Here is a 27,238-nt window from a genome sequence, read left to right as displayed (position 1 = left end):
TTCAAGAAATAGCACAGATTCCTTGTTCCTTCATGAATTCCTGCTTCTTCATAGGACTCTTTAGTTGATCTGTCTGTTTCTAAACAACAACAACTACAACAACAAATACCTAAGATGGTATCAATATTGTTCTGTAACATAATTTGGACATTTCTTTCTCTTCTGTTTTCCTGAACTTCACCTGAGAATTTTATTAATCTGACAGCACTTAATTTAAACACTTCAATGGCTTTATTGCATAGGACAGAAATTTTAAACTTCGTGATATGTCATAATCTGTGTATAGAAATTTGGTTATTCTAAATTTATAGAAGGTTGATTTTCATAATACACAAGGCAAATGGATACAATTTTTTGTTGTAGTTTATAGTTAATATCACACAATAAAGAAGATAATGTAAAATAATAGTAGAAATTAGGAAATTTCTAGTTTACAGTTCAGATTTTTCTTTTTGTATTTTTTCCTCAATTGGGTAATAGTAAAACAATTTAATGTTTTGTGTCTCTGATGACAACACTGGAAGATGAAATCTGGTAGTTATTATTAGAGTTAAGATTTAAGAATATAGTACAAAAATTGAAGAATAAGATATTTGATTAAAATGGTTTTATTATATATTACATATAAAAATTAATTTTGTACAGATTAATTCTGCTTGTGAAGTACTGCATACAACCTCAGTAAACTTTCTAATACAATTTTAAATATTCTTCTCTTGAACATATTTGAGAAAAATAGGAAGTTTTGCTATACAGCAGGAAGATTCTTTTTAAATTTTATTCCTTTTACCTTAGAGAAGAATATATATATATATGTTTTTTAAAGATGTGAGAATATGTTTTGAATATTACTTGATGTATCTATTTAGGTTTATACAACCAACAGAGTTATATAATCAAGGCTTTGCCATAATGTTAATAAGTTACATATTAGGTATAAAATATAGGGCTGGGTTAGTAACTGTAGAAAGACTCTTGCTGCCTGCTGGTAGAGAGAAACAGTTTTTAAATCATTGTTTCTATTTTGTAGTCACTTTATTTTTTGTTCTACCTAGTTTTTAGTGATGCCTGTAGTTATAACTGTTACTCATTTTGGAGCCCAGGGCAAATGGAAAGTTTTTGTTTTTTTTTTTTCCTAAATACAGTGTGGTGAGGACAAAGAAAAGTATCAGTCAACAAACAAACAGTGTTGACTTTTTTATCTTCTATTTCTTTAATACTTACCTATCCACATAATCCTCTTTTTCACAAAATGAATAATTTTTAAATACCATTTTTAATATTTATATGCTTTATCTTCTTTTTAAGATATTTTCATTTTCATGAAGTTAAAAGAAACTTGTCACCTGAAAGAATTTAAAAAGTTTTACCTTATGCAGATTTGGGGGAGGGGTATTCAGTTTTATTAAAGTATAATTAACAAATAAAATTGGCACATATTTATGGTATGCAATGTAATATTTTAATATGAGTATACATTGTTCAATGATTAAATAAATCTAATTATCCATCTCCTAAGATACTTATTTTTTGTGGGGGGTGGGGTGGGAGAGCTTTTAAGGTTTAGTCTTTTGGACTGGGATTATGGCCCAGTGGTAGAGCACTTACCTATCATGTGTGAGGCACTGGGTTAGATTCTCAGCACCACATACAAATAAATAAAGGTCCATTGACAACTAAAAAAAAATTATGTATATATATTTATGTATGTGTGTATACACACACACACACACACACACATATAAAGATTTTGTCTTTTGGCAAATTTTCACATATATTAGATTTCTAGAACTATTTATCCTGTCTAGCTTAAACTTGGTACCCCTTGGCTAACATATCTCCTCTACCCTCAATCCCTGGAAACCATTCTACTCTTAGTTTCTACTGCTCAGAGTTGACCTTTTTAGACTCCATATATAAATGAGATCATGCAGTATTTATCTTTCAGTGCCTGGCTCCTTTCACTTAGCATAACATCCTCCAGGAGCTGGCTTAACTTGGTAATTTAAAATTATATGTTGTCATTTGAAATTTTTAATTCTTATAATTTATGACACAGTAAATATCAATAGCTATTAACCTACATATGTAAAAAGTATTTTGGGGATTTCAATAATTTTTATTTTATTTCAAATAACTAGAATTATAGAAAAGCTGCAAGGAGAATATCTTTATACCCTATACCTCTTTTTGTCCCACAATGTTGTCATCTTACATTACCAATGTACATTGTCCTTCTATTACGTGGCTTTTAACTAAATTCTAGGCTTTATTAGTATCTCACCATTGTGTTCATCATTATCCTTTTTTTTTTTTTTTTTTTTTTTTTGGCCAGAATCTAATCTAAGATACCATATTGCATTTAGTTTCATCATTAGTCTCTTTTGGTCTCATTTTAGTTTTTAGTTTCTCATTCTTTCTTGTTTTTCATGACCTTAGTTTTGAGGAGCTCTGGTCAGTTATTTTGTAGAATATTCTTCATAATGAGTTTCCTCTAGTGTCTGTCACATAGTTATATTGGGTTTATGGAGTTTTAGAAAGACTATCACAGAGCAAGGTGCCCTTCTCATCACATCAAATCATACATGATATTCACTTGGCATCATAGCTGATGTTAACCATGGTCAACCCAGTGTTCTCCACTATACTGTTATCATTTCACCCTTTCCATACTCTTTTCTTTAGAAGTGAATCACTGTTTCCAGCCTACCCTTAGAGGCGAGACAGGTACTAAGCTCTTTCTCCTGGAGGGAAAAGGGTCTACATTTGTTATTGGGACTTTTTTTGAAAGAAGGGTTTATCTCTTATTTATTTAATAATTGATTTATATCAGTGTTTTATTCAGCTTTTTCACTGTTCTGACTAAAGGATCTGATCAGCACAACCGTAGGGGAGGAAAAGTTTATTTGAAGGCTCATGATTTCAGAGGTCTTAGTCCAGAGAAGGCCAGCTCCATTCCTCAGGGCTTGAGGTGAAGCTGAACATCATGGCAGAGTGTGTGGCAGAGGGAAGCGGGTCACATTATGGTGGTTAAGAATCCTAGAGGGGCTGGGGGTGTGGCTCAAGCGGTAGCGCACTTGCCTGGCATGCGAGCGGCCTGGGTTCGATCCTCAGCACCACATACAAACAAAGATGTGTCCGCCAAAAAAACTAAAAAATAAATATTAAAATTCTCTCTCTAAAAAAAAAAAAGCCTAGAGAGACTCCAGCTCCAGAAACAAAATATATACCCCATAGCCACACTTCCTCCAGTCACACCCCACCTGCATCTAGTTACCACTCTGTTAATCCCATCAGCGATTAATTCACTGATTGGGTTAAAGTCTTATAATCCAATCGTTTCTCCTCTGAAACTTCTTACATTATTTCACACGTGAGCTTTTGGGAGATCCCTCATATCCAAACCATAACAATTAGTGGGGTCTTGTATATATTTATTTTATACTTTGAATTATATATAAGGACTACACTTTTGTTTTATTTTGACCATTAGGTGTTATATATCAGGACTATACTTTTGTTTTATTTTGACCATTAGGTGTTTGTTAAGGTTACATTGACATTTAAGAGCATAAAGTGCCCATGACCATGTTTGAGAACAGCTCAATGATCATAAAGTTAAGTAGTTCAGACAAGGAGGAAGACAATATTGCTGAAGTAGTTAAAAATCATGGGGGTGAGGAAAAAAATCACCAAGAATTTAAGTAGGAGTGGTTTGACAGGGTGATAGTGAGCCCAGAGCTCAGCTCATCTGGAAATGGAGGGAGGGATGGAAGAGGGCAGAGCATGGGTGTGGGTTGAAAACTACCCATTTCGAAGTAGTGTTGGTTAGATGGTTCAGTGGGAGAGAAGGAAAATGACCTGGAGTGATAACATGGAGGAAGGAGGATACCTGCTTTACCTTCAGGCCCAGTGATTTCTTCCAGGGCAGTGTGAGGAAAAGGAGTCACTTTGAGAAATTTGCATGCAGGGAAAGCAGTGTCTGCTGGTCAGTTGCAGAGGGTACAGTAGAGGGATTTCTTCTTCAGAATTAGGATAGGTAGGATAGGAGATAGGATTAGGATAGGTAGAGGATGTGCAAAGAGTTATGAAGATTTGTGTATAGGAGATAAGGATAGCCTGGGAGTTTGTAGCTTTTTGTGGTGCTGATACCAACAAGGATGAAGGGAATAATGACTTTAGTCCCATTGGACCTAAGGCGGAGAGGAATGGTAAGACCAAAAGTTTCTGTTTGGAAGTCATTTCCTTAACTCCTTTTTGAGTTCTGCAAAAAGAGACAAAGAGATACAGGGAAGGACAGGTTTCTTTCTTTTTTTTTTTTTTTTTCCCTGAGCTCATCAATACTAACCAAGTGAATATTCATGTGAGTTCAGTTATACAAGGAGCTCTCCCATTTGATCTCAGATGGAAAATAAGATGTCTGGGGCTGACTGTTGTTACTAAAGTATAATATTCATGTAGAAAAATGCACAGATCATAAGTGTTAGTCTTGGTAAATTTTCATCAAATGCACACACCTGTGTAACCAGCTCCTAGATGATGAAACACAATGTTTCCATAACCTCAAGAGCAACCACTCCCCCAACTTCTAACTTAATTAATTTTACCTGTTTCTTGAAGTTCATATAATGGAATTATAGAGTATGTACTCTTTTATCTGCCTTCTTTTGCCCAATATCATGGCATGGTTGTAGTTTTAATTTATTTATTCATAGAGATATATTTTGTTGTGTGAAATACTCTGTGTGCTATACCAAACTTTATCCATTCTACTTTTGATGGACATTTGTTCCTAGTTTGGGCTATTTGAAAAATTGCTGTTCTGATGAACATTCCTGAACATATGTATATGTCCATGTTTCTATTGGGTTAATTTTTATGGATGAAATTGTTGAGTGCATAGAATGTGCATGTGTTCAAGTTTAGAGGATATACATTGCTAAAGAGTCTTCCAAGATATCATACCAGCTTATATTCACACTAGTTCTATGTGAATATTATGATTGCTCCCAACTTTACAATACTTGGTATTATCTTTCATTCAGCCATACTTTGGAGTGTGTGTGTGTGTGTGTGTATGTGTGTATGTGCGCTAGTGTGCGTGCAGTATATTTCATTCTACATTTCAGTTGATACTTTCCTGATGACTAACAAAGTTGAGCATCATTCCTGTGTCAAATTTCCACTTGGTTAAGGGATGATCTTGTTTTTCCTATTGGGTTGTCTGCCTTTAATTTATAAGAGTTCTTCATTTGTTCTGGATATAAGACTTTTATCATCTATATATGAATGTAATTCTTCCCATTCCGTGACTTTGCCTTTTCATTCCTGTAGCAGTACCTTTTGATGAATAGAGCTTTTTACTGTTAATGAAATTCAATTTATTCTCTCACCCCCATGATTAGTGCTTTTGTGCCTCTTGTTTAAGAAATCTTTCCCTACATTAAGGTTATGAAATTACTCTCTTAATGTTTTCTTTTGAAAACTTTATGTTTTACCATTCATAATCAGATGATTCCACTGGAACTGTTTTTTGTATATGGTATGAGCCAGGGGATCATAGTTCTCTTTTCCCTCCTCATGTTGGCCTGGTCCTGTTTATTATAGAAGACAATCTTTTCCTTGAAGAATTCAGTGTCACTTTTGCCATAAATCAGGTGACCATGTATGTGCAGGTCTGTTTCTGTTCTATTCCTTGTTAGTTTTTCTACCCTTATGACAATATCATTTTATAATTTTAGTATAGTTTTGGTAAGTTTCATAGTAAGCCTTACTATCTAGAAGTATAGCTCCATCACTGTTGAACAAAGATGCCTTACTTGGCAACTTTGCATATTCCTACTGATTCTTTTAAAAATTACCCTTAATTTTTTTAAAAAATTATTTTTTAGTTGTAGTTGGACACAATACCTTTATTTTATTTATTTATTTTTATGTGGTGCGGAGGATTGAACCCAAGGCCTCACACATGCTAGGCGAGTGCTTTATTGCTGAGCCTCAGCCCCAGCCCTGAGCCACAACCCAGCCCTTGCCTTAATTTTAACTAGAAAGTTATTTGGAACTTTTTTGGAAAATACATGCCGCATTCTTTGTAACTTGACATGGTATACTATTTGTGATGACTTTTTAATCCTAATTAAACAATAGAGTATATAAAGGAAAAGTTTTGTGTATTTATGTTTACTTTGCTTCATAAATATGCATAAAGGAGTAAAACTAAGTAGATACAGGGTAAAAGAAAACAAGTGTAATGATATAAAGTAAGGCAATAGAAAAGTTGATCTAGGCTTGCTTTTTATGTGAACAAAGTTAGGGCAGAAACTTTGGCTCCCAATTTTGTTAGAATTAGAGCAAAGCTAATCAGCTATGAGATTCAAAATACTCATAATACAAAACAGCCCAGTTATTTTAAAGGAGAGTTTTCCTGTACTGAAAACTGAGGATGTGAATTTTGTCCTTTGTTGGCTTTTAAGAGAGATAATGTGATCTAGCATGCTTTTGGTAACATTTAGGATAACATTCCAAAGCCAACTTTGTCCATACAGTTCTGACAAATCAATAATGTAATTAAATATGTGATTTTTCTGTTAGTATGACTCTATTGAAGGAAAAATGAGCTATTTTTTATTTTAAAAAATGAGATACATAAAACTCAAGTCATCATGAATGAATGAATAGAGTATATTCATCTGCAAGAATCTCTGTTTTTCATTAAGATAGCTCCGTATACTTTGATGAGCAGCGTAGCAAAGATTATGTGAGTTTGTAATGTTCTTTAATAATAATACTGCCTGTAATAATACTCTATTGCCAGGCCCTGTAATAAGTGCTTTTATCTTCATTTTAAAATTTAATCCTCACAGTAATCCCTTGAAAATGGGTTCTATGGTTATTACTTTTTCACTGATGAAAAGTTAGTCAAATATCCTGCCCAAAGTTTATCCTACAAATAAGCAATAGAACAATCAAGATTCAGTTTTTGGCAGTTCTGCCTCAGGTTCTGCTACATTGTAACATTGATGAAAGTGAAGAAAGCTACTCCAGTATTTGTGCAGAGTCAAGGGGTCAGGAAGTTTAGACAGAGCTAAAGTTTTCCCTTAGGAAACAGTTTCTAAGTATACTTCCATACAGATAGATGGTTGAAGGAAAATAGATTGTACTTTTAACAAAAATTTTGCTTGAAATAAAAATATTATTCAGAGCATGGCAGCACATGCTTAAAACCCCAGTATCTTAGGAGGCTGAGGCAGGAGGATCATCAAATTGAAAGCCAGCCTTGACAACCATCTCTCAAAATAAAAAATATAAAGGTTTGGGGGAATGTTGTGGCTCAGTGGTTAAGAACCCTTGGGATCAATCCCTGGTTACCCCCCCCCCCCGAAAAAATTACACATTTCCTTTAGCTTGCTTGTTGTTGTTTTCCCTTCTTACTTATGTAAAGCCCAATCTTCTGAATAAGTACTGTTGAATAGGGTTAGTATTTTGGATATTGTCACTTTTTTTAATGAATATTAAGGTATTAAGGAACTGAATGTCTTGTCTAGGTAGTTGCTGCTGTGAAGAACTGAAAAATAAGCAAATTAAATTACTTTAATTCTTTCTATAGATTCAATCTTGGGTGTATTCTTAATTTTTCACAGTTTTGAAATATTTTCCACAATTTTAAGACAAATGATCTTTTTTGAAATTATTTAATGGAAACTAGAGAAAAAATTTCAGTATGTTTTGCAGCTGGCATTCCTGAAAGCTGAATCAATTGCACAGCCAATTTCATCATGTTATGATATTTATACTTTTGTCAAAATACTTGCATTTTAAGTCTTGTTTATGCACATTGGTTTTGAAATGAATGTAGTAATTTATGTTTGGATGATTTTAATTTCACAAATGGCCTTAACATTATAGGATTACCTCTATGCATAGTAATCTGAATAAAAAATATTCAAATTTTAACATTTTTCTATGTTGATTTTCAGGTTGAAGGTTTGGAACAGATGTGGAAAGATGTTTACTTCAGAGAAAGGGGTTGTGGAGGAATGGTTGTCAGAGTTTAAGGTAATATTTACTGTTAATCTAAAAATTATATTCCAGAGAAGTTTTCAGTGACTTTTTAAATTGTATATGACTGAAAAGAAATAGCTGAGGGACAAGCATGTTAATAATATCTTAATAGAGAACTATTTACACATGGTAATCTTTTTTCTAGAAAATTAATTTCTGTTTTCTCCTGAGTGGTGATGCAGAGTTTATCCATTGATTTGCTTGCGTATTTCCTCCCTTCACAGCAGCTCCACTAAGAATGGTTATGAATGTTGATGTGACTCTCCAGTGACCATCAATGATTCATTGTCAAAATGTTTCTCCCAGTCACGGGGGAGAGCAGTGGCACCAGGCATGATCAACAATGGGGAGAAGATGGGAAAGTACTTGCCCAGCTTTCTACCAATGGATCTTTCTCTAGTTGGCTAACCCAGTGGTTATTTAAGAAGTATATAATCTTTATTAGTTGGTGAAGGACATAAATCTCATGTTTGCTTGTCTCATGAATTCTTTTTAATCACAACTAAAATTGTGTTCCCTAAACCAGCTAATTCCTTTTTTCTATCCTTATACAACACCAAAATTGTGTGAGCTTCATGATCATAAACCACAGAAGCAAAAGGTTTGGGCTGAAATTGTCACTTTGATTTTGTTCAACCCATCACTTCCAAAACCTTAGGGAGAAACTTATAGTCTGACATTATCAGGTTTATTGACTTGTTGCAGTGAGGGAGATTGCACAAGAAAGGACATTTCCTCAAATAAAGGAAAAGATAAACAGTATAAAAGGGAGGGTAGAATATAGGTGATATTTAAATAAAGCTGTCTGTATTTTGATAAACTCAAAACAAAGCAGAGCTGTTTGTAATGGGCACATTGGTGTGGACTTCAAAGTGGATCCAGGATCTTGCAGTCTAGAAAACTACAACAGTAACGTGGATTTGGACTGTTGTATTCAGAAACCCTTTATCTGAAGCTCTGCACCTGCATTGGAAATCAAGGTTGATTCTCTGTGTCAAAGTGACTTATGTCCTCCAGACAAGAGTGGGATGTTTCATTGTTACTGACATATGTTTAAATAACAAAGTTTTTGATAATCTCTTTTGGACAACAAGGATTTTCAGGGAGTAAGAATTCAGTAATCATTCAAAAAAGGAGGTTGTTGTGACACTTTTCAATTGCAGTGTGACCTTGGGAGAAGCAATGTATCCTATTCATTTTGCAGCTGGCCTTATCTGTCTCTTATCTAATCCTGTTGAGTGTCTGGGTAGATTTTTACTTTCTCAGCTTTTATAGTCATGAATTGAGCATCCTTCTATATGGATCCCTTGTCATCATGAAGTGTTACAGAATGTTATAAAAGTGTGCAGTATATAGTGCTTTATATAATTTTTAATAATTTGATTAAATTTTGTATGTGCTTTTTTCTGCTAAGTTTTGTCTTAGTAATAAGCATTCAAGATGTTTTTAAGCTTTTTCTTTTCTACTTTAAAAGTGTTGACTATGATTTGATGTGTAGTATCATGATTTTTTTTTTCCTTTTTTTGGGGGGGCAGGTCAATGGAAATTGTCAAGTTTGACAGTTGAGTACCATTTCTTCTAGGGCATACTTATATTTATAATAGTGAAATCAAGCTTGCAAAAGCAAATAGCCATTTATCCATTCTTTGTGATGGGGGTTGTAGAAAGAGGACCTACTAAAGTGTGGATCATATAGGAAAGATCAACTCTACAGGCAAACAATTGAAAATTATGACTTTTTCCCTTCCCTGCCCATCTGTTTGTTCTCTCTTTCCTCCTCCTGATTTGGTATGTAAATACCTAGGAACTTCAATAGGGAGGACTAAGGGGGGCGGCAGGGCAGCAGTATAGGCAGTGATATGCCCTAGTGTCTGAAGAAGTGGGTGGTTAGGGCAAAGGGTTGCAGAGGTACAAGAGCCAGCTAGAGAATTTGCACTGGTAGATTGGTTACATTGAGTAAATAAGTTAATTGAGAAAGTAAGTATATATATTGAGGATAATGGGAGTTATGTTTCTGTCTTAGGAATTACAAAAATGGAATGGGTTCTAAATATATGATACATATATATGTTTATACTTATATGAACACATATTTCCCAGCACTGTTCTCAGAGAGGACCTAGAAGTAATGGCATCCCAGTAGCACCAAATAAACCAGGTTTTATTTTCTAAATACCATCTTCCACTAAAAGAAGCCAAAGTGTGAATAGCTGAAAGTACTATCTAAGTAGTAGTTTTATCAATAAGACATATGTTATCTGATTGTTGAGATGGGCAAAAGGTGTGACTTGTGCAGTTGAAGGGGAGAAATAAAGAATGTCCATGTGCTTCTGCCCTTTTCAATGCTTTACTCATTCAAATCATTCAATACAATTTCACTCTATGGGTTCTTAATCAAGAAAATGGCAATTCTTAATGCTAGGCACTGCAATAGACATAGTCAATTCATAGCAAACAATTCTAGATTGATTCTAAGCACTGCAAACACACTTAATCATGACAGGCTCATGACAGACATTCCCTCTGCATGCTAAGCTCAAGTCACATCAAAAGTCTCAAGCCTTAGGCTCTAAGTCCAGCAGATACACCCTCACTTAGATCATGGTGGTCAGATCAGGACAGGCAGGCTTCTCCTGGGGTGGAGCTGATGGCTGGTTGAAGAGAGGGTCTTAGGGAGAAGTCGCATTTCTCACCAGGGTCAAGATATGGTTGTAGAGTTTGAGAATGGTGAGGAAGATACAGAGGATCAGGCAAGTGATGAGAAGAGTTGGGATGTCAGTCCAGGTCCTCATCAGGCTCTCCAGCGTGAGGGCATCAGCTTCAGCTGTCTGAATGTCTGTTCATTTGCTCCATCATTTATACGAAATTTCAGGGCTTCTGACCACCCTTTCAATCCCTATCAGCTGCTACCAGATTTCTCAGTCATTATCCTGAGGATAAAGCGTCTGGCCTGGTGGTCCCCACCCTGATTTTCTTGCTTTCTCACTCTTATCAGGGAGATCCAGGGCAACTTGCCAGAGACTTCATTCTGAGTTTGTATCAGGGTGGGGAGAAGTGACTTGTTTGTGCCTGAGGGCCATACTGGAGGGCTCAATAGGTGCCAGGTGAGATGGCAGGTTTCAAACTGGAGTTTTAAAATGGAGTTGCTTAGGCTAAAACCTAAGGCCATTCTTACGCTGGGTAGCAATATTTTCTTAAATTTTAAAATTAATTTAATGTAAAGTTAAGGAAAATTTTCCATTGGGAGGAGAGAGTGAAATCATAGGCCACCTGGAATAAAAAATAATACAATTTATTTTCTCCCTACCCTCCATATTAAATTTACCTAGTTTCCAATAAATTTGTTAGCACAAATGTTTAAATTATCTTCAAGTCTTTATGTCAGCCAGTTTAAGGAAAGATATTTCCTATTCCTTGACTAATTTGATAGGCATTCCTGAAAATGATTTTGAGTGTTATTCTGAATTATGTTAATGTGTGTTGAATTCAGCTCTGTGTTTTGATAAAAAGAACAAGATTGTCAGGCTAAACCAGCATACCAGAGGTAATAGAAGGTAGAAAATTGCTTGGGAACAAATCTGCAAAGTACTTTTAAAATTAGAGTAACTTGTCTTTTGAAATGGTTTGTGTTATTAAATTGCATATTTTAGTTAAAATACTTAAGAAGGAAGGTTTTGAGGGTACATACTTATTTTTAGAGAAATCTCAGTTTGGTTGTTTAATAATAACCATGGCATTAATAAGGCCCAAATCATTGTGATTTATTAAGTAGACCTAGAGTCATATACCCTTTGATCTAATCCTAATTCTCCTACTAGGTGGTTTTATGACATTGGAAAAATCATATAACTTCTCCACATCTCAGTGTCTTCAGAAAATTTGAAGTAGTTGCTCTGTGAAGATGATTTTAGTTCTATGTTCTTCCATGATGTCAATTTGAACTCCTAACCTCAAAACCTGACTCAACAGACTCTGAAATGCAGAGACAGCAATTTGCTTTGTGCAAATCTTTTGTTTAAAAATCTTAAAAATGAAAGAAACATTTTTTTTCCTTTGGAAAAGCTATCCAATCTCTTATTAGTATTTTCATTATAAACAATTAAGTGAAACTTGGATTTTTCATTTTAAGATTTCATGAATGGTTTAATTTCTATCTTTCCAAAGATTCATTTATACAATATTACCTTGCAAATTATATTATGTTTTTCTCAAAATAGCTAACAGATTTCCAGACTCCATTTTTTTTCCTGATAGTCACTAAATCTCAGTATATTACTCAAAATCCAGTTTTAAGTGTGATGTTGTTGATCAAGGTTGTTTTATTTAGTGGTTCTTTACCCATCTGTCCATCTTCATTAATTCTCTTCCACCCAACCCATATTATTTCCTTACATTTTTGAAAAACCATCTGCCAAATGATACTTCAGTATGAAGCATCTGTCTTCTTCAAATTTTGCCAAGAATAATTTCAACATAATTTCCCATTATTACTTTTCATCTTCATTTGAAACATGAGAAACCTTACTAGTACTTAAGAAAACCAGTACATTATAACTAGTATGCTACCAGAAAATTTAAATGTTTTTTGTAACAGTACTTATATTCATCTGTTTCTTTCAGATCTTAAGTTTTTCAAAGCATCCCTTGTAAACATAGCAGTTATATCCCACTGCTTTTACAGACATTCATAAAATGAAATAATGACAGAATTGTGAATAACATATAATAGTTTTGCACTAAATTTTAAGATAGCCTTTCTCATTCAACTGTAGTAGCCCCAGTTCAAGGTATTTCCCAGATCTTGACTTTTCAGAAAAAAAAAGTTGTTTTTTTTTTTTTCTTCCTTTGGCTGTTTCACAGAAAAGATTATACTCTGTGAAGCTAAATTGATACATACACTGAGGATTATAATTTGTGTTTTTAGTGACTGTTCCAATTTTAGCCTAGATAGTATAGATAATATTATAATAATCTTTCTATTCAATAGCAATTTTAAAATATTTGTATTTTTAATTCATTTATTTTTAAACTTTATAGACATAATTATACTAGAAATATATGTAACTAGGTATGTATATTAGGCATTTATATAATGTTTTCATATAGACTATATCTATTTTATACTTATAATTTAGGCTTGTAGGTTTCTATTCAGGGATTAGAAATCTGCTGTATATTTGACCATTACTCCCTTTTATATAAATTTCCCCAGTGTGAAGTTACTCTTAATCAAATTACGGAAATGAAATGTTACCTGGATATCTTTTGTTACTTGCTTTTGAAATATTGAAGAATGCCCTAATCTCTTCTTTATGTAAGCAGTACACTGAAAGTATTTTCTTCCTCTAGAAAATGGTGGAAGGTTCCCAAATAGTTCACATTAACTTACCATTCTGGTAAACAAAATTCTCTCATTAGATTAAAACAAAACTATCCACTTTTGTATCCTAAGGTGAAATATGACTTCTTTTGAAAGAACCATCTGAAGGGTAAACAGTGACAGCTTCTATTTCTTATTCTGTTTCTTTGTAATATGTTCCCTCAGCAAAGATTTGAGTATGGGGCTTTGTGCTGAGTGACATGAATGGGAAACACGATAAGAGTGTTCTTTCCCTCAAGGAGCTCACAATAAAGTAGAAATGAATCAAGTATCCTAATTATGAGAATGTCGGTGGTTTAATTTTCTACCCCTGTTTATGCACACAAATACCTATATCACATACCACAATCCATGTTAAATCATGAAATGCAAGGTTATGAGATATGTAAGAAATAGTGTATATCTTGGAGTGACAGGAATATCTTGAGACATGGTATCCACTGAATAAGCATCGATTGAGTGATTGATCAATTGAAGAAGAAAAGTCATTTGGTAGAGGAAAAATAACAATGCTACGGAAGGGGGTATGCTCTAGAAGCATATGTTTTTGTCATTGTTATAATGAGTTGTTTCCCCTCCCTTTCTTTCTTTCTTTCCTTTTCCTTATTGCTATTTTACCCAAAGTTTTATGACTTCTTACTGAATTTTGTCTCTTTCCATTCCTCTCTGGTCTTGGTGTCCTGTGTGGGTGGGTAGGTCTGGCAAGCTGTGATTGGTTGTCCACACTTTTAATGACATTTTAGTTTGCTGTGGGTATGGATATGTTTTTCTCCAGTTCTGAAAAGTCTTAAATTTTCTTCCCAAATCCAGAAAGTAGATCAGCTCAATAATCTCAACATGTAACTCAGTAGTTACTTGGATCAGGTGATCTGTGGCTTTTAGGTGGAAATGTTATCAAATCCTTATATAACATGAAACAGGATCAACATAGTTAATGAAACTATAATTTATACAGTGCTACAAAAATATATCTATAGCTTTAAACCCAGTTTGTTTTCTCATTTCTAACCCCAAACTGTAATTAAAGATGAAGGTTTGGTATTAATTTATGTTTCTGTTGATAAGAGAATAAAATACATTTTTATTTTATTTGTTGAGATATAATCCACACCATATAAAATTCACTATTTTAAGGTGAATACAATGGTTTTTAGTACATCCACAATGTTGCAACCAACACCAGCATCTAATTCAGGACATTCCCATCCCCCCAAAGAAACTCAGTGCCTATTAGTGACTTCCAGTCACCGCCCCCACCAACTGCTCCAGTTTCTGGCAACAGCTAATCTATTTTTTTTTTTTTTTGCTTATTTTGGAATTTCATAAAAATAAAGTGAATTTTTTTTTTAAATTTGTTTAGACACTGCCAGAAACATCTTTACCAAATTATGCCACAAATTTGAAAGACAAGAGTTCTTTAGTTTCATCACTCTATAAAGTCATCCAGGAGCCACAAAGTGAGGTAAGTACTCTTACGGTTTATTATGCTAGTACCATTCTGTTGATCGATTGCTGATTTTTTACTGTGAAGTATCTCTGTACTCTTGAAAACTCTAGGTAGCTACATACATTTTATTCATTTAGAAAATATCTGTGCCCATCATAAGGTGTCTGCTCTGCTGTTCAATAGAGAATCACAAGATCAATAACACATGATCTTTATCCTAACAGAGAAAATGAGGAGGAAATAAGTAAATGTGTTTTCAAGGCAATGCTTAATTGAGTCTATGGGCACTATGGTTTGCTTGTTTGTCCCCTCCAAATCTAAATGCCACTGTAACAAGTCTTAAGTGTTGGGACCTTGAAGGGGTGATTAGGCCATGAGGACTCCATCCTTGTGGGTGGGATTGGTGCTGTTATAAAAGGGCCAATTGGGCACCCTCTTGCTCTTCTGCCTTCTGCTGTTGGATGATGCAGCAAGAAGCCCCTTAAGCTTGGATTTCCTAGCCCAGAGAACTATGAGGGAATTAATTTCTATTTATTATAAATTATCCAGCCTGTAATGTTCTGTTATAGCAGCAACACAAGATAGACTAAGAGTGTGGATAAGGACAGGTTTTCCAGGAGGCAAAGCAAATAACATTCCAAGAGAGGCCTGAGAATGTACAAGGTGTTATAAGGACAAGTAGTTTGGATAGACTGGAGCCTTTTCCCTTTCTCCTCTTTTTCTTTTTGTCAGGAAGCCAGTTTATTTGAAGGTGATAATCTATACTACAGATTCTGATGTTTATAAATCCTGCTACTCACAGGAGAAATAGAAAAGGATTGAAAATGGCATGAAAAATAAAAAGGCATGGCACTTGGTAAAAGGCAAATAGGCTAATGCAATAGTTGACAAGAAGAGGGTCCAACTGGTAGAACTGAAGCTGAAAGGATAGCCATAGGGCTTAACCAGGATGAGCCTTGACTTCTATCTTAAGCAGTTTAGACTCCCCCCTCACTGGCCGGTATTGGAGAATGGGAAAAGTATAAGCAGGAAGACAGGGGGCTGTCTATAACAAACAATGGCCTAGCAGGGAGCTATTAAGAACCTGAACCTGGATAGGGCTGGGTGGTGGTGGAGAGAAGTGGGGTACAGAAGAGGGATCTGCACAATTTCTTTTGTTCGTAAGTTTGGCAAATGAGGTGATAGTCTCTAACACCACTAATCTCATTATTCAGTGGTAAAGAGACATAGGCTTGAGTCTAGTCTTCAGTGGATCCATGTATCCTTAGAGTGAAACTACCCAACCCAGGATTTTTGTTATTTGAGTAGTTAATCTCTTTTGGTGGTAGTGTAGAATAGCCCAGCTTCTATTTATTGTACTATAAAATACATTCATTATACATTTTAAATGCTACAGGGATTATATTGACAAGCCAACAAACTTTAACTGGAATAAAAATTAACAATCGCATTGGATTTATTTCCTCCTCTTCTCCAAAGCAAAGCTTCTTAATTTGTATAGAATGTATAGATAGCCTGCTTCTTATTATTTATTTATTTATTTGATTTGTTAAGATGGGGTACCATTATGTTGCCCAGGCTGGTCATGAACTCCTGGACTCAAGTGATCCTCCTGGGGCTGGGGTTGTAGCTCAGTGGTGAAGTGCTTGTCTTGCACTTATGAGGCATTGGGTTCCATCCTCAGCATGACATAGAAAGAAATAAAGGTATTCTGTTCATCTACAACTACAAAAAAAAAAAAAAGTGATCCTCCTGCCTCAGCCTCCCAAGAAGTTGGGATTATGAGTGCATGCTGCTGTACCCAGCTAGCCTGTTTTCTTGAAAGGTTTGCCTTAAAAGCAAAACCATTTTTTGGAACTGTTTTTGTTTTCCATGTTTGTTTCAGAATTACTTGACCTAATAAAGTATAGTATAGCTATATATTTTTTTTTTTGAACAAATTAAACTTGCTTGTCAGGTACTATTTATTATTTTGGAAGGCTTAAAAATTATTCCTCTTTTGAGATGTGTTTTAACCAGGCTACTTTGGAAAGAGTTCATAGGATAAATTTCTGATTTGGTATGTTAATTAGAGCATTTCTTTTATTAAGATAAATTTAGTGACTACAGCTCTAGTGATTCAGAGTAATATTTCTTAAATTATTGTAGTGAAAGACAATTTTTAAAAATTGTTTCCAATTTGTCACAGACTAGTATTGTGCATAATGTGAGGCACAACTCACATCAGATGTGAGGCATCACACATATTTGGTTATCCCTAACTGACCTAAACTCTGGTAAGTCTGGTGATCACCACTCGGTTACTACAACAGTATAAAATTGCTTTAAGAATGTTTAAATGTTTCCTCTCAATTTCTGTGTTTTTGTTGTTGGGGACTGGTGACAGTTTGTGGATGGTCTAAGGGCCACACTTGGAGAAGCACTGGTTTCAGAAGTTTTATAAATGTTTTGTCTTGTGTTTTCATTCTGATTAATGTGGTGAGACAGTGTGTACTGTGTATTCTTAAAAAACAACTCAGCCTTTCAAGGCTTTTCCCCAGTCTTCTAAAATGTAACAGTGTGCTCTACTTTAACTTTGTTGCCTCCCTTTTGTTCTTTAGAATACTTTGTGTCTGAATTTGGAAATATTCCTGAAGAGTTCATATGACTGTCTCTTGGCATTTTTAAAATTTGGAACATTGATTTTGGTGTTAGTTGAAGTTCGGGAAATTTGGTATTTGTATTTTACTAATAGTATTTTTCTATTATTCAGTTTTATTCATTTAATCAATATTTATTGAACACATATGTCAGGAACCAGGTAGGAATATAGCAGAGAATAAAATAGACTATATTCTTCATCTTATATGTAGAACTTGTGTTCTAGTAGGTGGAATAGACATTAAACAAATGTATATTATAATAAATGCTATGACAAAGCGGAGAAGCTAAATAAAATGGAGTAGGGGACATATATATCAGGACTGAGGAGGTGATGGTCAAGTCAACATTTGAATCAGTTAGAGAAAAAAAGTGAGGGCAAGAGATTTCCAGGAGGGGAACAGTGGGCATGGGGCCCTAAGGTATGTGTGTTGTATTCAAGAAAAGTACAAAGAGACAGTTTGTATAGGCATACCTGCAGTTTGTTTGGATGGTGCTTTTTCATTAACTGTAATTTTAAGATAGATATGAAATTAGAGGATAACAAAGCTTAAGTCTTGTATGAAATCAACTGTTTTTTTTTTTTTTTCTTTTTTTTTTAAAGAGCCACATAGAGTCTCCTATGTTCTAGGAGTAGGAAACCCAGAGTGAGGGAGGTCAGGTCCCATTGACTGCTGGTACCAGAACAGTGCCTTCACAACTTCTCAGTATCTTTTTCCTACTCATATTCATCAGTAATTATTCAATTAAAATTTTCTTTAAACTTTATTCTTTGTTTGCTTAGTTAAGAGCCTTTTCCTAGGTTAGTGATTAGGGGACATTTTTGTGTCACATTTCTACCTTTAGAAATCTCTCTTAGGATACAGACTTCTAATTGATGAATGGATTGTTGTAGAAGTTCATTTGAGCTTAGTTTAGAACTTAGGAAGTATGTTAAAATGGAGAGAATAATAGTGATTGGGTTCTTGTTAGACTCATAAAAGCCCACCTAACTCATGAAAATATACTTGTGGTATGGTTCTTTCTTACTAGTACTTAAAACCCCAATTGCCATATATGGCAATTTTCCATGAGAAAATACATTAAAGAATTCAACCCAGACACTAAGAGCACAGCATGTTCTAATGCTCCATGGCTTGCCTCAAATATATTCAAGTTAGGTGTGTCAAACACTGCCTGTATTTCCCACAATGTATTTTATTTTATTCTTTTATGACATATTAAAGGTGTGGTTGTAAAGGAGTCAAAAGACCTAATTCCTTTCTGGCCCTTGTAAGCTGTGTGATATTGTTCATGGTGGATAGCCTCTTTGTATCAATTTCATTATGTGGAAAGTGTAGATAGTGCTATTCTACCTGTAGTAACGTGGAAATTGACCAGATTCATATGTGGGAAGTTGTTTGCAAGCTGTAAAATATTGAACAGATGTTGATATTTATCTGTACTGATTTCAAATGGGTAATTTCTTTTAATCTTTTTGCAACATAAATTCTACCTCCCTTTGAATCCACCTTCATTTTGTTCTGCTTTCATTAAGCAAAAACCCATTTAATTTGGGATTTGGAACTGTTTATAAAGCCTTTGAGTATGTTTTGATTAAAATTGATTTTATGTTCAAGTAGATTGTCTTGAATAAATTTTCCAATTTGCAAACACTTATTAGACTTATCAAGTTTTATGAAATGATTTAATCAAAGTTTGCCCAGGGATTTAGAAATGAGGGATATTATAAGATTATTTTGGCTGGTCTATAAAGGAAAAATTTTTAAAACTCTTCCAAAAGCTAGACCTTCCTCTAAAAGTCTTTTTTCCTGGCACCTCTAATCCCATTCTTCCAATTTCCTACCCTGAAACCTTTTCTTGCCATCTATGGATGAAGTACTTTGCCTCCTGCCTTTAAATTTCCTATTATCTTCCATGGATAGAATGGATATCAGTTGTCCTGCAAAGACCATTAGAGATTGGAAAAACTATTCTTTATGGAAGAATAAGTGTTAGAAGTTAGATAATTTTTCAGGAGAGACTTTATTGATATAGTCAGTGTTTATTAAACTTGTACAAATAATATTTGACTTTATATTATTTATATACTTATATGAAATAAAAATGTCTACTGTAAGTTGGTTTCTGCTCATTAAAATTATTGGTAATGGAAAATTTGTTTAGTAAATTTATTCAAATCTGTTCCCTGTCAGTGAAATATAATTTATTGAAAAATACAATAAACTGATAGTTTCCTTGAAACATGAGTACCTTTGTTAATCTCTTTGCATATTTGATTATGATTTGTGTGTGATCATTGTTTAGGCTTTAAGACAACACTTACCTAAGTGGTTCTCTTATCTTGCCTTTTGGCTGTTTTTTAAAAAGAGTATGATAAAGATGCAGTCAATTCTACTAACTTGATAAAATTGGTAGCATGAGGGAAAGGAAGATGTTATAAATGACTATGAACTATGTCTAAAACAAAATTACAGCAATGTTTAGATTATCCAGGGACAATTAACCATGGTTGCAATAAGAATCTAGATTTAGGCACTCTGTAACTATTTAGCCTCTCTACACTCCAGTCATTGCTGTCACATGCTGCCTAATTATAAGCTCAGGGGTGATGTGTGACAGTAACTGCCCAGGATTTCCATTTCAATTTCTCTACCCTATAACTATATATATATGTATATATATGTATAGGTATATATATATATACACACACACACAAGTAATTTATTAAGAAAAAATGCGTTAAGGAAGAAACTTCCTATAACTTAGCTATTATAAGACATTCAAAGACATGTTTTAAATAACAGTATTACCTCAGAGTTACAGAATATGTCAAAGATAACATGTGTCCATAATACTTGCATGGCATTTTTGTCCTTTTACCAGAATTCAAAAGGTTTATTAATAGCTTAGCAGTGAATACTTTGCTTAAAAAGTTAAAACATTTGGATATTTCTGTTGTTATTGATCTGAGAAAACTTTTTATATTTTATATGATAGTGTCATTCAAACAGAGTTCAGTTCTTGAACTAACATTTCTTCTTTCTTCCAGTTGCTAGAACCTGTCTGCCACCAGCTCTTTGAATTCTATCGAAGTGGAGAGGAACAGTTGCTTCGATTTACACTGCAGTTTCTCCCAGAACTGATTTGGTGCTACCTTGCAGTCTCAGCTAGCAGAAATGTGCATAGCAGTGGATGTATTGAAGCTCTTCTTCTAGGGGTTTACAATTTGGTTTGTATTTAATGTATTAACAAATGCTTTTTTTGGCAAAATCAAGTACATAATTTTGCAACTACTTTTTGTTTTAATAAAGCTAGTACTATTTTTATGTATTCTCCCCAGAATAACTTTTTATGGAAATTGGGAACTCTACAGTCACACATATAATTATTTAAATATACCTTTATGAATTGTTTGAAAGCTGAAAAGCATATGATTTCAAAATTTTTATAGTGGTATCTGCAAAATATTAATATTATATAAAATTTTAAATAAAAACAATTTAAATGTTTATAGGCTGCTTCTCAAAAAATTTAGAAAAGATTTAGTCTAATATTCACCAGTCATAGTTCCATAAAATCTGTGCTATCTCCAGAGTTTACATCTTTGTTTTACATGTATTTTGCATTATTAGTAGTTTGTGTGTTAATTATGATGATAAACTTAATGGCTTGTACTTTTTGTATGGAAAGGAATTTTAAGATTCTTTTCTTGACATATTTTATGTTTAAATCATTAATTAATTTAGAAACTGTAGCTTATTGCATGAAAAATATCAATGATTATTAAGATAGTATATCTATATCTCAGTTATCCTAGAAAGTATGTATTACCTTTATTTTAGAATTTTTTTTTTTTCCCAGGGCTGGGAATTAAACCTAAGGCTTTATACATGTGAGGCAAACATTCACTGAGCTATACCCCAGCCCTATTTTTTACTTTAAATGTAGAAGAATGTACTTTTAAATGACTGTTATTTATGAATAATTGATAATGGATTGTCATTGTCTAAGAGTTTGAAGAATTTAAAATTTTCTACTCAGTTTTTTAAAAAATAGTTTAGCCTAACAATATAAATTTAGTTTTAAGATTTGTGTGTATAAAAGCAAATATTTTAAGGCATTTGTCTTTCACTTTTGTAGGAAATAGTTGACAAACAGGGACATAGCAAAGTATTGAGTTTTACGATTCCATCTTTATCCAAACCATCTGTATATCATGAAGTAAGTGACATTTTATCAAAATAAGCTTATTGGGTCCTAAGCTTTGATATGGTCAGAAACTAGATTATAGTTTCATATGCAAAAATATTGATAAATTTTAATGTCTAAAAAATTATAAAGCACCAAGTGTTACTATTTCCAATATGAAATGGAAAATCAAAATCATTAAGCATTGATCTAAAATCAGATACTCAGCGATCTATTAATAGTATTATTTTTGAAATACTTGCTATTTTTTATAGGTAAGACTAGTCTAAAATTTTTTGTACATGGTAATTGTATATTTTCATGGTAGAATATTTGGAATTTATGCTATTTTTTATTTGTCATTTGTGATTTGGTTTTTAATTTTTATTAAATCTTTGAGCAGAAAATTTGGTAGGCAGTTTGAATGAATATTGTTAAGATTTATGCTTCTAGTAGCCATTCTTGGTATGGTATATATTCTAAACATCACATTTTCAACAGAATAGCTGTTTTCTCCTTTGTTCAAATGTCTTTTCTTTAGCCTTCCAGTATTGGGTCCATGGCTCTGACCGAGAGTGCACTCTCCCAACATGGTTTATCAAAAGTCGTGTACAGTGGACCTCATCCTCAAAGGGAGATGCTGACAGCACAGAATAGGTATGCTGTGGAGCCAAAACTTCTTATCCTACCACAATAATTTTTCAAAAAATGATTTCAGTAAATTTTTGAATACTGTTTAATGAAGTTATATGTAGTAACTTATTTGAATATTGAGTCATTTTGTAGAAGAGAAAAACATCTAGATTTGTCATTGCACCCTGCTTCAAATGTCATCTGGAACATTGAGTTTTTAAAATGTTGTGTATGGCTGTTATCTCTTGGAAAGTCTTTTTTCCTTTTAGCTCTTATTGTTACTGATATGCTTATGTTGTATAAATCTGTTCTCTAATATAATAGCTCACCTAAGATGCCCTCTTCCCTGTTATGGTTGACTTTTTAGAATTCTAAAGATGTGTTAGCATTCCTTTGTCTCCTCCTTAGGTTTGAAGTGTTGACATTCCTTTTGCTGTGTTACAACGCTGCCTTAACCTATATGCCCAGTGTTTCTCTTCAATCACTGTGTCAAATTTGTTCAAGGTAAACTGAAATTTAAATGTTTTAATATTGGAATATCTTAATCTAGGATTATTAGTTTGTTACATACCTCAGTTATTTTTGTTTTTATGTAACTGTTTGTTTAAAATTTTAAGTAAGGTCCTATGGAGCTCAGTCTATGGAATACATAGAAAGCTCCCTCTAAGTGATAGCCACAAAAAGCATAATGGAGACTGTCAAGCTAGATCACATTTAAATGAAATATTTAATCAAAAAGGGATTATGCTGCATGTCTGAAAGGGTAGAATGCCTGAGACCTTACCATTTTTGAAATGTGGTTGGGCTTTTTGTTGTGTTGTTTGCTATTATTTATTTATGTTAATAAATATTTTTGGGTATATTATGCAAACATTAAAAACTCCTTCCCTTATCAACAAGTATTTAATAGTATTCAAATATTTAATAGCATATATAATATGATGGCAACCATATATACTATAAGGTATATTATTATTTTTGTACCTGTGGAATATGACAAGGACATTAACAATGGTTGTCTCTCATTTGTGGAATTATGATTTATTTGAAGGTTTGGGAAGTCTTTTTTCCTTTTCCTTTTTATTGTTACTGATAAGCTTATATAACATAAGTCTGTTCTATAACATAATAGCTCACCTATAGATGCCTTCTATTATCTCCTCTGTGATTTTTCCATGATTCTCTACTTCTCTGTGATGAACATATTACCTTTAAATAAAATAAAATAAAAATGAAACAAAAAAGAGAAATTATTGCTTTTGATAGCCCAAATAAACTTAAGGAAATTGTAGAAAACAATTTGTATTTGGGGAAATTTTGAGAACATAAAACTTAGCCAGAGGGAGAATATTGAGCAATACTTAGAAATAAAATCAATTAAAATAAAATAAACAAAAAAAGCAGAACTTGGTCATGCAAGATCAGCTGAGGAAGGAGTTAAAAAGACAAGGGGCTTGTTAGAGAAGTGAAAAGAGTCTTTCAGATAATTTCTGAATTACTTGAAAGATAATGCCAGTGTCATCTCTTTCACTTATGGAACCTTTCTGATATATTCCTTGCTTTAAATCTTCTAAACTGAGGTGCCTGGCTTGAGTTCCACAGATCTACAAACATTTCAAAGAGGTGAAGCATGTAGGTTATCTACATGGTGTTACCAACTTTTTATTTTGCTAAGTTTTTGTAAGTATCTAACATCAACATTATTTATGATTTATCAAAAGGGAGACTTGTGTGTGTGTGTGTGCGCACCACACACACTGAGGATGAAACCTAGGGCCTTGAGCTATATCTCCCAAGGGAGACTACTTTTAAAATCAAAAAGGGAAAAAATTGGAAGGGAAGAACAACAATTCATAAATGAAAAGTGGGTTAAGTTTAGCTTTCCTTGTTTCTGATTTCACTGTGGTCCAGTGAATACTTTGTTATGTACTAAAATGTGTATAAGGACCAACACTTCAGAAATACTAGTTTAAGTAGAAACTTGATATAGCAGAATTTGAAACATACTACACCATCCAGGTCTTGATCTGAAACTTTGAAGCAATGTGTCAGATGATAGGACCCAAGAATATGTTATGTGCACACACGTATGTATATGTGTGTATGTGTGTGTGTGTGTACATGTGTTTGTTTACGTGTAATATGTAAATTTGAAGCTCCATAGATGTTCGAATACTGCCCTAATAAGAACCATTGTTGATGTTTCCCCAAAACTACTGATGGAAAAGTTAGGAAAGAATATGTGTGGCTTGTTTTGTCCTCTGTAACTCTAATGCATTGCCTTCTAATAGAATTACTTTTACATTATAGGTAGACAATTGATAATTATGGGTAGACAATTGACATTTTTACCTAATCAGGGAACTGAGTAACACTTCAATGAAGAATGCAAGTAAAGGTCTGTTTTGAAAGCAGAGAAACATAGATTGGCCTATGTTTCTCTAGCTGTAGGATTTTGGCCAAGGAAGATTTTAGTAGGAATGTATTAGATGAATTTATACCCCAAGAGAAATTATTTCTATGTTCACCAGCTGTAAAGGAAATGTGGGTGGGGGAAGAAATCTGAGTACTTCAAAAGATTTAAATTACACTAACTCTTAAGCCATTATTTAAGAGGAACTCCATCAAACTGTCATTCCTATTTTTTTTTTTTTTAGTTTTTTAGGTTTTAATTTCTATTTTAGGTTCCCTATTGCTCTATTCTCAATGGTGACATCCAGTTATTCATTAACTCCTGGCTCCCTTAATCAATTATGATACATTCTAATTTAGAAACTTTGTAGGTTTTGAAGATGAGTCAGAAATAATTAGAAAACACTTGTATTTAGTCAAACTAAGCCGATTCATATCTATGGAAAGAAAGTTGTTGACAAAACTTCAGTAAGTTATGAATGATGACAGTAGTTATGAGTTTCATGATGCTGCTGGGGATGGTATAGGGTTTCCAGAGGTTAAAGTGATCCCTTGGTTGTGGGGCAAATCTAGTCCTTTGGCCATGTGATGGTTGTTTTAGATTCCTTGTTGAAAGAATCTAAGACTGATTTTTCCATTGCTTGTTATTTTATTTGGAAACCTTTTTCTAACCTATCTAAATCTTGTCCATCCTTCCTAGTCCAATCAAAATAACCTTTCCTCCAACTATTTGATCATAGTTTTAGTGTGTGGCTTTCACTTATGGGAAGTAACAGAAGATGCAGTCTTTATTAATCTCCTAATTTGGGAGAACAAAAGGCCAAGGGGGGAAAAAAGCACTCATTACTGATTAGGCAATTCCTCCATTTTCTCTTTTCTCCCTAAATTATCCTTCTTCTGCTTTCCTAGGCTTCTGTTCTTCTCCCTACTTCTTTTTTTTTTTTTTTAATATTTATTTTTTAGTATTTGGCGGACACAACATCTTCTAAATAACCTCACTGGAATGGGGCTTCTGATTGCCTTAGAACTTATGATGCAGAAGTTTTTTAACAGCAATCTCAAAAGTTTACCTTAAGAATGAGACAAGTGTCTCTCAATGGAGAATGAGAGTCACAGCCAGGTTTTCCTCACTTACAAATTGATTCTCAGATCTTCTCCCACAAATGTATTGGCATAATACTTATCAAAAGGGATTTTATTTTAACATAGTTTAAGAATTTGACAGACATCTATAACCATAGAGTAAACTGAACACAGAATAGAGATGATACCACTTAGTTACCCTTTGTCAAGGTTGGACTTTTGTGTTTTGGATTTTACAGGAAAATCAGAGGACTTCAGGGAAAAGCCCTGGTGAACTGAAACATCAGTATTTCTGTATCAGTTTTATTTTTGTTTTGCATTTTATTTAAATACAGTGAAGGGTATATGAGAAATGAATATCTTTGGATAGAGAGATCAGATAATGCAAGAGTGATTCAGAGAATTCTCAAGTACTAAAAGAGATGGAGAAAAGAGATCCTGCTATTAGTTAAGATGCAGCTAGATTTCCGATCTCAGCTCAATGTTGCTTCCTTGGAAAGTCCTTCCAGGACCATCTTTTCTAAAGTACTACTTTTCCCACTCTACAGTAATATTTAAAACAAAAACAAAAACAAAAAAAACTTCTCTGGGCATAGTGGAGCATGTCTATAATCTCAGCTACTTGGGAGGCCAGCCTCAGCAACTTAGTGAGACTGTGTCTCAAAATAAAAAAATAAAAAGGACTAGGGATGTAGCTCAGTGGTACAACACTTGCTTAGTATGCACGAGGACCTGGGCTCAATACTCAGCACCATAAAGAAAAGAAAAAAAGAGGAGAAGAAAGAGAAAATATATCTGATCATGTTACTTCCTTGCTTAAAACAAACACCTTTATTTGCTTCCCATTTTCTATGTAATAAAACCTTACTCATTGTAAAACACCTCAGGATCTGACCTTGCTAGCTAGTTTCGTTATTTCTGAGCTAGTGTCCCAGCAGTCATCTGACTAGAATTTACCCGGGCTCCTCAATGTCATGCTGTTTATTTCTCGTCTGCCATTGCCCTTTCCTGTTCTCCAAATGGAAAATATCACTTTTTTTCTCAAGACTCAGGTCAAAGGGAACCCTTCTCTGAGAAGCCCTTTGTGACCATCTACTTCTTTCACCTGAGGTCCATTCTTTTCTCTTGCCAACTCTGGAACTTGTTCATTGCAGATATTTGCCTACTGCACATTCTCCATCATTCAATTGTGGATCTCTATGGGAACTACATCTTTCATCTGAATTACTAGTATCTGGCACAATATCAATTTCTAATAAGCATTTACTGAATAGATAAATGGATTAATTGAAAAATCCTATCCTTTCATACATTAGTTCTCTGTTATTTGCTACCACTCTGTGGTAAAGTAAGAAAGTAAAACTAAATTTGCTTCTTTAGATAACAAGAGT

General features: G+C 33.8%; 1 protein-coding gene across 3 annotated transcripts in view; it reads left to right on the top strand.

The window, feature by feature from the left end:
- The window catches only part of Hycc1 (hyccin PI4KA lipid kinase complex subunit 1), a 72,567-nt gene that overhangs the window by 20,633 nt on the left and 24,696 nt on the right, over positions 1–27,238 (top strand). For all 3 annotated transcript variants that reach the window (XM_027932702.2, XM_071613729.1, XM_071613733.1), the window contains exons 2-7: positions 7,977–8,055; positions 14,802–14,903; positions 20,581–20,760; positions 21,672–21,752; positions 22,261–22,376; positions 22,761–22,856. In XM_027932702.2, the coding sequence (XP_027788503.2) occupies positions 8,005–8,055; positions 14,802–14,903; positions 20,581–20,760; positions 21,672–21,752; positions 22,261–22,376; positions 22,761–22,856 (626 nt within the window). In that variant the 5' untranslated portion in view covers positions 7,977–8,004. The remainder of the gene's footprint in view (positions 1–7,976; positions 8,056–14,801; positions 14,904–20,580; positions 20,761–21,671; positions 21,753–22,260; positions 22,377–22,760; positions 22,857–27,238) is intronic.

Source organism: Marmota flaviventris, chromosome 1, assembly GCF_047511675.1.
Source record: "Marmota flaviventris isolate mMarFla1 chromosome 1, mMarFla1.hap1, whole genome shotgun sequence".
NCBI classification, from domain to species: domain Eukaryota; kingdom Metazoa; phylum Chordata; class Mammalia; order Rodentia; family Sciuridae; genus Marmota; species Marmota flaviventris.
This window is presented reverse-complemented; position numbering and strand designations above follow the sequence as displayed.